The sequence below is a fragment of the Dinoponera quadriceps genome, unplaced genomic scaffold (genome assembly GCF_001313825.1).
Source record: "Dinoponera quadriceps isolate SergipeBrazil2010 unplaced genomic scaffold, ASM131382v1 scaffold1270, whole genome shotgun sequence".
In the NCBI taxonomy this organism is placed as follows: Eukaryota; Metazoa; Arthropoda; class Insecta; order Hymenoptera; family Formicidae; genus Dinoponera; species Dinoponera quadriceps.
This window is the reverse complement of record NW_014555716.1, coordinates 20525-33611: the sequence shown is the minus strand read 5'-3', so window position 1 is coordinate 33611 and position 13087 is coordinate 20525. Positions and strand designations below refer to the sequence as shown.

Sequence of the window (13087 nt, the reverse complement as noted above, 5' to 3'; positions counted from 1 at the left end):
AGACTACTAATTTTCATTCAATTAACTAAGTATTCATTTACAAATTGCTATTGATTCATTATCTACTTTGAAATAATAAATTATTTTTGTCAACTGATCAATTGATTATGATTGCACCCTAGACGTCTTAAAATTACTATTTGTACCTAAACATTGTTTATTATTTCACAATTCCTTTCGTTGCACTGAAATATATATGTCATGAAAGGTATACTTTTTGCGCCAGTTCGAGTACACGGCTGAACAGTTGAATGGCACGGCGCGCGACCGATTTTCTTGTTTACTATAGCTCGCGCAATTGGCAGATATCGTGTAGGCCAAGGGGTTAAGCTGATCCGCAGACCTGCAAGTATGTTCGGGCCGCGCGAGTACGTGTTGTCTGTTGCGTACATCCTCTTCTAGGATGTAACAGATAATTATACTCAGTATTCAAAATTTTAGTGATATGCCGGCAGATTGGCGGCACATTCGATCAGAATACTATGGCAGATCCATAGCCATCTGTGTTCGCATTAATCTCGTGTTCTGTCTACAGCACTTGCTGACAAAACTTGACAGCAGATTGATATTAGAAACTAAACAAGATTTGCAATACGTTCCGTCCTAATAACCAAGTGTCAATCGCAAAATGTACGCGAGCATGCAACAGCATGCTGTTATTGCGTCATCGAGATACATCTGACAAGTACACGTCGGCACATTGTGCTTAATAAATTGTTCGAACACCATGCCAGCATTTTACATTTCAAAATGATAGCATCAGCGTGCGCTGTGTACTGCGACAACACTGAATATCATCTCCTATATGGTATAAAATAGCACGGTAAAACATAAAATTGATCGCATACATGACGTGCCGGCGCACTTAATTATTGAGGATGCCACTATATGCGTCCGTACATTGCGCGATCATGATTCGTATAAGTCGGGAAGCACAGGTTTTCAAGAATATAATATTTCTAGTATCTTCAAGTGTTTTATATATGAATTTGTTAAGAAACATACATGTACAAAATATGATACAAAAGTTATATAAAGGTGAGAATCCAAGACATGTATTTGGCCAAGTCAATAAACACTATGTATTGTTCATTATTGCAATTATTTCCATTGTATAATATTCGTGCAGCCATACCGCGTATTTCATAACGACCCGTGATTAAATTGTGCAGCACCAAATTGCTTCCGCTATCGATGTCACATAAACCTTTGCCTTTCGAACCAGCGCAAAAAGTACGATTTGAAGTAAAATTGGCAAAGCGGCGATCGCTTTGTTCACATTCTTCCTGCGCAATAATAATGTTGCAGGCGTTTACAAAATTTATTACAAATTATTTCATGGAAATTTGTAGGATCCCTATGGGAACATCCATGTATGCAATTGACGTAGAATCGACTTTATTGCGTCAAAAAGTGCAAAGATTACAATAGAACCAATGTAATTTTGGCACATGCATTTGCACTGTTAAACATTATCATTCTCTTCTAAATAAAATGTAGTCTCATTCGACTCTAATTAACTAGGTATTCGCGTTCTCTGTTATTTGATGCTTAAGAGCAATTAGAGAGATATAAAATTTGAAAGGAATTCGGGTCCCGAAATCTGACTTGTTAATTATGAATCTTAACAGTGTTTATCGATTAAAGAGATATACCTGCATGCATCACTCCAATCGAAAGTGTATAATGGTTCTAACAAATCTATCCTTTATGAATACACAGCAAAGTGTTGCAGCAGGTAATAAGTATAACATTACGATCGAAAGTCAATCACTGACAATTTGAAATCAATAGTTATGCGTCATCGTTAGAAACGAAGAGACCACAATGGAGAAAGAAACACTTTTGACAAAGATATTCTTACCTGGCTGACTATTGGTATTTCTGCAATTTGTACCATTGACAGATTAATTTTGATATCGTCCTCTCGGTCAAATCTCACTAAAAGTGCCGACTTATTGACCACATCCTGGAGATCAGACGAACCGTTCCATAAACAAATTGGTCTGATCGTAGGACTGTATTCGACAAAAGTCCGTAGAACCACAATAGCCAGGTCAGAGTCACCACTCAGCTGGTGCTTATAGTCGGGATGAACCTTATAGCTCTCGAGCTCTCGACATGTCGATCCCATATCTTTCCCATCGTGTTGACCCAAACACGCTAACATTGCGCTAGCAGGTATATTCTGACTTCGTTGCTCAGAGTTTTTAAAACAATGCGCCACTATAAAAAAAAGTGAATACATATTTTTTTCCATGTACAATACTGTAGGGACAGGCGGGAGGAGTAAGAGGGATGTAGGATAAATAATGTTAATATGCATACATAAATATATATTACATGTAATTTAATGCCGTATCATTTACTAAAAGAAATTTATAAGTTTAAAAATATCTGATGGGAACAATTGTATCTAAAAGATTCGACAAACAGAGTTTATGAATACATATAATATTAATCATATAGTATTAATGTTTCAGGCCTGTGTTAATAGTTGGGGCTTATATTCAAAATCGTTTCAAGTTCATCTTCAGATATTTCGGAACCAATAAAATGGGTCGTACAGCATCTGAGGATAATTCAAGACGGTCTTTGATACGAGATCCGATTCTTAATATGGGTCTTAGAGGCGTTTCAGTTGTGGCGGTGTTTTTTAAAACAAAATAAATGAATATGAAAGAAGAAGAAGGTGTTTTTTTAATAAGGTGTTAAGCATGTTAAGGCACATCTTCTTTTTGGTTTTTTCAACAAACCTGTTAAAACATGTCTGTTCGTCACCAGGGAGCCGAAACATTTAAAATGAAAGTCGTATTGCACGAAATAGAATGCCACCAGCCACGACCATTGTCCTGGTAATATTTCCGTCGCATTGTTGCGATATATATTAATATCTGTTACATTAATGTTGCGACCACATTCGTTATATTTTTCACTGGGTTGGGATTGATGTTGAGAAGTATCTGAATTTAAGTAAATATCAATTAATTTTGTAGTCTCGTAGGAGACGCCGACACAGTCAGTTGTTGCCGGACATGGCGTAGTGAGTTTCTTCTTCGATTTAGTAGAATGATGACTCAATTGAATCATCGTTTTGGTGAACGGTTACATCGTCTGCATTTCTGGTGTATTGAACACTGAATAAGCTTTCGTGATTTGCGATCGAACATCAGAAGAGGCACTTTGCAAGAACAGTATCATCCGTGGATATAAAATGTACTCGCCCGCGTCTTACCTCGGCGGATGCGGCGGGACGGGCGCTGCGGGTGCGGGCCGCGGATCGACGTGAGTAACGTGTACGCAACCTTTCTTCGACAACTGATTTGAAATAACGCTTGGAATTTGGCAAGCAGATAAAACTGAACGGAAACCCTTATACAATTGCAAACAACAATATCGATTATGACTCTGATATCGTGTGAAACATCTTTCTTTCTATACGCTCCTACCTACCGCTTCTCGTGTGCTCATTAGCTCAGACAGAATAATTAATTCCTCGTTAACTATTACGAATTTTGCATATAATGGTGTCTACCTTTTCTATGAGTTTAACTCTTTCTATCTGCACATGAGCGAATGTACGAAACATACCGCATACACTGTATATATAATATGTATATAATTGTAAATTATATAAGGTATCAAAATGTAAAAGTATAGATTTGAACGGAATATGCATATTTTACATTTATATATGTGATCAGATCATTATTAATAATATGTTTTATTAACTATTTACTAATTTATAAACTAAACTACTATAGTTTTCTTTAATATCTAATTTTTACGATTAATTCTCTCCTCCTCATTAAAATTATATTGTTCAGTAACATCTTTTCTATACAATCTCTCTCTAGTATAGCCTCTCCTTGTATTTTCATAATTTGATTTTAACATTTGTTACAATATAAGGCAATTACTAAATTAAAAATACTTCTATGATATATGTTTTGAAGTTATTTTCTTATAATAGTCTTGAGGCTTTCGCGGCCATTGGTACAATTCACTTGTGTTGCTTCCGAAGGTATGCCGCGTCTTAAATCAACGTTCTGCCAACATTTCGCAAACACTGCAGTTTGCATCATCAGGTCTTAGAGCTCTGATACTGAGCGCTCTTGGATATTGGTTGCCCTTATATGCTCTTTTATCCCTGGGAGGAGGAGAGGAGTTAGTTCCAGCCAATCAACGTGTTTTTTTATTGATCAGCTGATCAATTGAATATGATAAATTTTCGTTGTCAGAGTACATGTTTAGAATAGTGGTTTGATCTAAACGGTATAATTCATTTGCAGTGTGATAGTTATATTTTTATTGATGCTCGAACTTTCTGGAAATCAATTTTTTTCTGACAAAAATCGATTATACTTTAATCGATAATTTTTTCATTTCTGGCGCAAATCGATCCTTTCAATAAAAAGTCGATTCGTATACAGAGAGCTCGTTAACTGGTCAATAGGATTGCTGTTCCCGACCATAAAGTTTCCCCTCTCCCGCGTCAGCCCCCGCGCCCGCAGTACCTTTCCCGCACCCCGCTCTCTATTGAGAGGATTTTAGAGAACTGGTTTTATGTTCTTACTTTAGTAGGTTTCATTTTTGATTCAGTAGGACGATGATTTAGTTGAGTCGCCGGTATCATAACGAACGGTTCCGTCGTCTGCATTTCTGATACAGGATTGTTCATTAAAAGGTTTTATTTTAAATTTCGCGCCACATTTTACTTATTAAGGATAGAAGGGTCAATTTTTAATAGCTGACAAGTGAAAAGTATACGGTTAACGGAAATGGAACGTTATACTTCTCAGCAACGTACGGAAATTGTGAGAATACGAAAATTCCACTTTCGTCGATCGTATACTTTTTACTTGTCACCTGTTAAGGAATGACAGTTCTATCTCTAATAGATTAAAAATTGAGCGAAGTTTAAAATAAAACCTCTGAAAAACACTGTATAAGATAAACGTTCCAATGATCGAACATAGGTGTCCCAATGATTAAAATGTGACATGTTCTTCTTTATTAAGATGTTTCTTAATATACAGAGCGATATAATAAATGAAAAGAAATGTTTAGTTACTTCGAGATTTTGTTGCATTTATTGAGCATTTATGAACACATATATATTATTAATGTTTCAATCATTGGGACACGTTCAATTACTGGGACGTTTATTGATTCTTGCAAGATAAATTTCCGTATTCTGCGACGATTGATTACCAGAAGAGTTATTCTGCGGCGACGAATATATATTGTGCAGGATGGAGAAAGTGATCAAACCCAACGCTGAAAAAACAAATAAAAGTTCGATTAATTAAATTATACGTTTATTTCTCTGGAATGATACAATACTTGTCGCGATGACCTTTGCAATATATTTGGCTATAGAACAATTCAGGATAATTATTTTCTTGAATGGACCTAGCTTTTTTCATTTCAACCTTGACATATGTTGTCAATGACATTGTCGTAACTTTTAAACAGTTTCAACCGGTGCTCATTGTTTATTAAAAAGACATTAACAAAAAGAAGTTTAAAGAATATATACATAAAATATTTCCTAGCGAGAAATGATTCATCACATTGACGTTAAGTCGACGTCCATTCGGGATATATATATATATATATATATATATATATATATATCCGGGATGAATGCAATCATCCCAGCAATAAATGTATATCAAGTCAAGGTCAAAAACGATAAAAATTACTTCGATCTGACGTCACTTCGACGAATCATTTCTCCCTGAGAATTTCAGCTCTCGTAGTGTGCAAGTAAAATGGATAAAGCAGATAAGTCATCGTTGCTAGAAAATCTTCAGAAATAACGCAGACAGCACAAATGTCCAAAATTGGGACATGAGACGTCTTTTAAACGTCTTGAAGTCGTGTTTAAGATGTCATAATATAAGACGTCTTCAAATGTTTTTAAGCGTCTAAAAGACGTCTCATGTCCCATTTTGGACATTGTGCTGTCTGGGAAGCTATTTTATGCAATGTCCGGTCTACCCTTTCCCGTACGTTCATTAGTTCAGACAAAATAATTAATTATTCACTAATTATTGCGAATTTTGCAAAATAATACACGACTTATTTGGGAATTATTCGGGAATCGAGATTAGTTGGAGACACTCTGTATATATGTCAATTTAAGCGAGAAATGCAACCTATTATTGTACAGGCAGCCGCAATAATCAGCGGCTTATGGCTGAATTCGTCTTACACACTTTCGTGCTAAAAGCATCGTTTCTACACTTTTTTCGGCATGTAATTATAATAAGCAATAAAAATAAAATAATATTTTCTGTACGAAATAATAGAAGACGAACTTAGCCGTAAGAACATTCAGTCGTTGATTATTACGGCTGTCTGTACTATGATGATAGTATTACGATGGTAGATTTATACGAGCAAGATGACGATGGTTGGAAGCGGATTCATTTGACAGAATATTATTTTGCGTTTTGAAGGCACATCGTGTGTTTATGACAAGAAATTGGTTCTCTAATTCGAGCAATGATATGCAATTGATTCGTTTCAAAAAGTACCCTTAACTAATCTGATTCACGGTAGCTGTCTTTGTCATATTAATATATTTTTAAGTCGATTAAAATGATATTTTTTTTCGAAAACAACTTGAATATTAGAATATTTCGTCTAATCCAATTAAGTCAATTTTGAATCTTCTGATTAGGGGATTTAGTTTAGGGGATTTTTCGAAACGAATCAATTGAGCATCGCTGCTCGGTCAGATCAGAGATCAGATTGCCTGTCGCAAACACTCATGATCACTCATTCATTTAAGGTTTCCAGTTGCGAGCAACCTTATTTTGGCTTTAAGTGAAATCTTAGATAAGCGCAAATGAAAAAACTTTATATGCCGCATTTGTTTTGGCTCTGACTTATTTCAGGCACCATACTATTTTAAAGCTTTAAGTTCCGCTTCAAGACAAAGTAATATTGATGTGTAACCGGACTTAATAGCATTTAATTATATAACAATTTAGATGAAATGTACAAACCTATTGTCGTACAAGCAACCCAAGCAATCAGCTGCTGCATATTCTTAAGTCTAATAGCTCACACAGCTAGCGCGATGCACGACACGACGCACGACACGCGATTCTCGGTATTCATTACCATGTACTGCTTTTTAAAAGAGCTTTACACTCTTTTTTGAATATCGCGCTAGCTGAAAGAGAGACATCTGGCTTTCGTTCACTTGGACACTCACGCGCTCTGTCATTGGCTGCGTTCAGAAAACACAACCTATCAGCGAGCGGTAAGTAATTATTGGTCCTTACTGTTAGATCCTTAAATTTAGATCAATTCTATCGGCGAATTTTTCAACTGTTGTCCGACTGTCACGTTTTCTAGACGCAACTATTCCATTTTATTGTTCACTGCGACTCTCGCAGCCAGTATGCGATATGCGACACGCGATATCCAATGAGCGTGCAGCTCTTCTGGAAAAGCAATACACTTATTGGATATCATGTCGCGCATCACACTGACCTGCGAAAACCATTAGAGTGGAATTCTGGAACGCAACCCTGATGGCGCGCTCACCGAACGCACTTTCGTCTCTTCCTGGAAAACAATCTTTACCATAACCTAAAAATACGTGAAGTTCAACGCGCTAGCAGTTGAGGAAAAGCGATTAATGTTTGTATTGTTTCCTAACATTAGATGTAAAGCGGCATCGTGCAGCATTTTGACATGGCCAAGTGTATTATCGTTTAAATAAATGCGTCATATATTTGCTTCGATTAAAATACAAAATTGTTCTCACGCTTTCACAAGATTATCGTGTCGAATATAACAGATTGTCCTTGTTTACTACGCCGGTTAACCTTATTTCCTAAATATGACATTAATTTTCGAATACGTTTTTCTCGCGATGTAAAATCTTACATGAAACGTTAATGATGCAATTTTTTGTTTTACCGAACTAGAGTACAAATATCTTGCATGCTTATTTGAATATATCCAAAAATTGTTATCCTTTAACCTCACTCTGCCTCCGGCCTGCTATCGACCATGGTAACTGACCAATCTTTGGAAACTTACCGACCCTGGTAACTTACCGATCCCCAGAAACTTTCCGATTTCCAGACATTTAAATTACCTACTATTGATCAATTGTTATTGTGTTATCCACACTTACCGACAAGAACTAAACGTCGAAATTCTAACATTGAACGGGAGTGTCGCTCTCCCATATTGATATTACTGGAGCTTCCTAATTTGTTATGGATGCTGTGTCTGAGATTGTAACTGCTTCGCGAAAATCGTGAAAAATACAAAACTGTCTGCAAACTACACACATATAATACGTTAGTATATTAACAGAAGATAACCTAATAAGAGACAGAGAGTTTATTTTTATGATAATAATAACTTTAAATACACACGTATTACTTTTGTGTGTGTGTGTGTGTGTGTGTGTGAATTAAAAAAGGTAATTATATTTTTTTAATATAATTATTTATTTTTTTTACACAGGTACGTAGATAGCTATTTATATTTCTGGCCTTGGTAGCAATAAGTGTTGCCAGGCGCCATCTGACGTTGTCATTGGAAACTTGACATTGTTGAACATAAGAACATAAGAACACATTGTAGCGCGGTTTGTGTTGTTTACAGTGAATTGAAAAATTCATGTCGGGCAAAAAATGGAATTAACTTGTGAACATTTTCGTGCGATTATTTTTCATAACTTTCGACATGGATTATCAAGACAAGAGTGCATCGATGAACTTAATTCTTTATACAGCGAGAAAGCACCATCCTACAGCACTGTAAAAAACTGGTATAACGAATTCAATCGTGGCCGACGTTCACTCCAGGACGAATTCCGTGAAGGTCGTCCAAAATCGGTTGTGCCAGAAAATATCGATGCTGTGCGTGAACTGATAAAGCAAGATCGTCATGACATACCGTGAGATTGAGGCATCTTTGGGCATTAGTATGACAAGCATCAATAAGATATTGCATGAACATTTGTCCGTAAAAAAAATTTGTTCGCGTTGGATCCCGCATAATCTGACAAACGCTCAAAAGAAAACTCGTGTTGATTGGTGCAAGGAAATGTTGAAAAAATACGTTCAAGGTGCATCAAAGGCTTTGTATAACATCTACACAGGTGACGAATTATGGATCTATGCATATGAGCTCGAAACAAAACAGCAATCGACTGTATGGGTCTTCCAAGACGAGTCAAATCCAACAAAAGTTGTTCGCGGAAGAAGCACATCGAAGCAAATAGTTGCCTGTTTTTTCGGCATTATCGGTTACGTGGCGACAGTGGCGTTAGAGCACCGTAGGACGGTCAATTCTGAATGGTACACGACCATTTGTTTGCCAGAAGTCATCGGAGAAATTCAAGAAAAACAGAAGAAGAGGCGAATCATTCTTCATTATGACAATGCGAGCTCTCACACATCGGGTCAAACAAAGGAATTTTTGACCGGCCAAAACATCGAATTGATGGGTCATCCGCCGTATAGCCCTGATTTGGCACCCAATGACTTTTTTTTCTTCCCGCACATCAAAAATAAATTACGTGGTCAACGATTTTCGACATCCGAAGAAGCGGTTGATGCATTCAAAACGCATGTTTTGCAGTTACCTCAATTGGAGTGGAAAAAGTGCTTCGAAAATTGGTTCAAACGCATGCAAAAGTGTATTGATCATCATGGAGAATATTTTGAAAAACAATAAAACCAATTTCGATCATAAATATTTGTTTTTTCATTATTAGGCCAGAAATATAAGTAGCAACCCTCGTATATGGGACCTTCAATTTAACGCTGATTCCGAACGGCATGTTTTTGCGAAAGGTGTGGGCAAATAATAGTGTAAAGAAATAAATAATAACGTAAATAATAACATACACATTTTATACATTATAAACAGAGTTTATTCATAAAAAATGCTTATACATTTTCTCTTTTTCTGTACATATGTCATGACAACACAACATACTTAGTGTACTTTTCCATAATACATATTCTTAGCTACTAAATTACTTTTATTCCGCTATTTTATGGTAATAATAATATTTTAAAGTATATTAACGTATACGTACATTAAGATCTAGTAACTAAGGCACTGCGGTGAAACCAAAATGCGATCAATTTCGCAAACCAACGAATAAAAATTAAGTAGTTTGTAAATTAAAATGAAGTGTAATCTACGATATAATAATCTGTCGGAATGATACTATAAGTTTATTGAATGCATCATATATTTCTCTAGCGCAAATCACACTAAGCATTTACCGTTTTCATTGATCGTCTGATTTGTATTTCGCTAATCGCAACATATTTAACTCAGTGATAAAGGGCGTATGTATATATGCTTGCTTTTGGTGCCAATTAAACAGTAACAAAACAGCTTCTACGATAAAGTTTCTTGAATAAGAACTGGAAACACGGACATCGATAACAGGCAACTCTTCCACACGGGTTTTTCGGAGATATAACAACGGTAACAACAACATAATTTTGCATAATAACATTCAAGGATGTAACAAAACCAAGTAACAATAACGATTACATACAAGCGTCGTAATAATTCGGCTGGCCAAGTGTTTCTGACAATGAAATGTATGTTATAAACTTTTATGCAGAGTGATTTATTTCAAGTGATTCGAGTGATTGCGTTCTCTCTGTGGAACAAAATGTTTCTTGACTAAATGTTGCAAACAAATAATAATAAAGTATAACCAATAATAAGTATTTTTACTTTTTAATTCATAATTTTATTACATAATTTGTAGTAAGAAAATTAGTTAACTAATCAAATATAGAATTTCTTAATGATTGGAATATTTAAATTTTTGCTCCTTTAATATCTTCGTGCTCAGATATGTAAAGTTATAAATTTTATTTTCTGTCACAGATTACGCGCACTCACACACACACATACACACACATACACCCACCCACATACACTCGTATCTCTCACTCATATTTCACTTTTTGAGATAAGTTTGATCAACTATATATTTTACATGTACGAGACACTCTGACTCGAAATCCAAGCATACAGCTATTTTTGGAACATATTTTCTACCGTGGCTAAAGGGACTGTATATTTACAATATGGAAAGTCACACGAATAAATGCCAGAAAAGAAATAAACATTATTAATTGCCCAATTGGAATTGATTTGATTAACTGCTCTGCCGTCACATTATCAACAATGATAAAACAATCTGAAAATGCACTATACATTGTAATAAAATATATTAATAATAAATAGTAATAGGGAAAATAATAATAAGGAGTGAACAAACATAGGATTGGAGGTAAGTAAAATGATATTAATAACGTGTAAGTAACGATTGCAATAATATGTCTAAGGCAGACAAACTAATAATTCGACTGTCGAAGGTGTTCAACATTAAATACAGAATACACATTTCAGCTTGCATGTTTTTTAACAGTAATGATAGCTGCAAGATGTAATGTGGGCAATATATTAGCCTAATTATTTAAGTTATTTCTCATTTTAGAAAGAATATTTTCAAATAAGTTGTTTAGTTCCAAGGGAGACACATAAGATTATGCCTTATTCTGACCTTGAATCTTGAACGATCCCAAGTCAAAAGTGTCTTGAAACTAAACAACTTTGGATTAAAACTTTTATTTTTAATTAGGAACAACCGTCATAATTGGGCCAATTCATTAAAGCGATACACTCTGTACAATCAGAATATGTGCAATGTACATAAATTCAAAGTAATACGCAAATTTGAATTCGATTTCAGAAAATATTTACGCTCTTGAAGAAGAAGGCCAAACTCAAAACTTAAATAATATATGAAATACGACGGAAGAGATCATTTTCTGTAGATCTGTTTAATTTATATATGTATTGGAAATATATACAGTAATCTATTCTCAACGGTTTTCTCCGATAAAACTATTGAAACTCCCGGATATGGCTTCCAACATGAAATATTCTCGTGTAAAGTGATCAAAATGAAATTCAACAAATGTAACGTAATGTCATGACAGATTTTATAACAAGATCAGAGAGAAAGAGAGAGAGAGAAAATTGTCAAAAATTTATTGTAACACATGGAATATTGAATGTTTTTTTCTGTATATAAGTGAAATAGGTTTTCGAATACAAGATATTTGACAACAGTTTTATTGGTGATTGATATAACACGCACAAAGTATTAACAGTACAATCAACAAAGGATTTAACAATAGTTTTAAACATAACTTTCAATCGAATTGGAACATCCGAAATAGGTTTCGGTAAACATGCGATATGATAACGTAACAGATTTAAACAGATATTAAAGAAAACGAAATGTAACAATCACCTCTACATAACGTTCGATAGCGTAACAGCAACAGAAATGCAGATTGGGTAACATGCCAAACAGAAATTCAACGTGAAAAATGGAATAATGTCGCGACGCGTCCATCAAAGTGGCTGGTCAGTGGCGTAAAATTCGACACAAACATGAACAACGGAAACAATAACATTCCGAACAGATAAGTAACATTTGAGAAGCATTCAAAAGCAGCATAATACGTTTATATTATATTCCCGGTAAAGTTAATTAAAGTTTCGCGGAGTATGTAAAGTGCCTCTTTTTTCGAGATGTGTGTGGAACACTTACGTTCGGATTTTGTTGTATTTAAGACAGCTTAAAACTTAATATTTTAATCGTTACTACAGGCAAAGTACAAATCATCCATGTTACGCACTTCCGGTGGAATGAAACAATGAAAGTCAGCCATTCGGGTAATTAACATGAATGATTTTCTTCCTACGAAGCTAGATATTCCTCTACCCTAGATTTTTTAATCATGACACTTCAAAGTGGATAATTCTGCGAAATAAATAATTAATGTCGCTTATGTTGCCTTACATCGTATACGTTGTTTCGCTTACTATAAGATTAAGTGCTTACGAAAATCAATATGTGACTCTACCTATCTACTTACGCTAATTTGGTTATTATATCCCGCACGTTATTATATTTACTCCCTTGATGTTTTCATGTGACGCGTATACTTATAGAATAAAGATACGAACTACAAATGAATAATAATCAGATAAT

At 35.1% G+C, this 13087-nt stretch overlaps 1 protein-coding gene across 3 annotated transcripts; it reads right to left on the bottom strand.

Annotated features, from left to right (window-relative positions):
* Positions 1 to 16: 16 nt before the first annotated feature.
* Positions 17 to 7121, bottom strand: LOC106745205 (serine protease gd-like). Of its 3 annotated transcripts, none has more exons than XM_014620570.1 (5): positions 7020 to 7121; positions 5215 to 5280; positions 2757 to 2963; positions 1865 to 2226; positions 17 to 1286 (listed from the first exon to the last, which is right to left on the bottom strand). In XM_014620570.1, exons 1-5 carry the CDS (start codon positions 7057 to 7059, stop codon positions 1029 to 1031), a joined length of 933 nt encoding a protein of 310 aa, XP_014476056.1. In that variant the 5' UTR covers positions 7060 to 7121; the 3' UTR covers positions 17 to 1028. The 3 variants fall into 3 exon arrangements, with proteins under 3 accessions (XP_014476056.1, XP_014476058.1, XP_014476057.1); XM_014620571.1 differs by having other exon boundaries at positions 1064 to 1282; XM_014620572.1 differs by lacking the exon at positions 2757 to 2963.
* Between the last annotated feature and the right edge of the window lie 5966 nt (positions 7122 to 13087).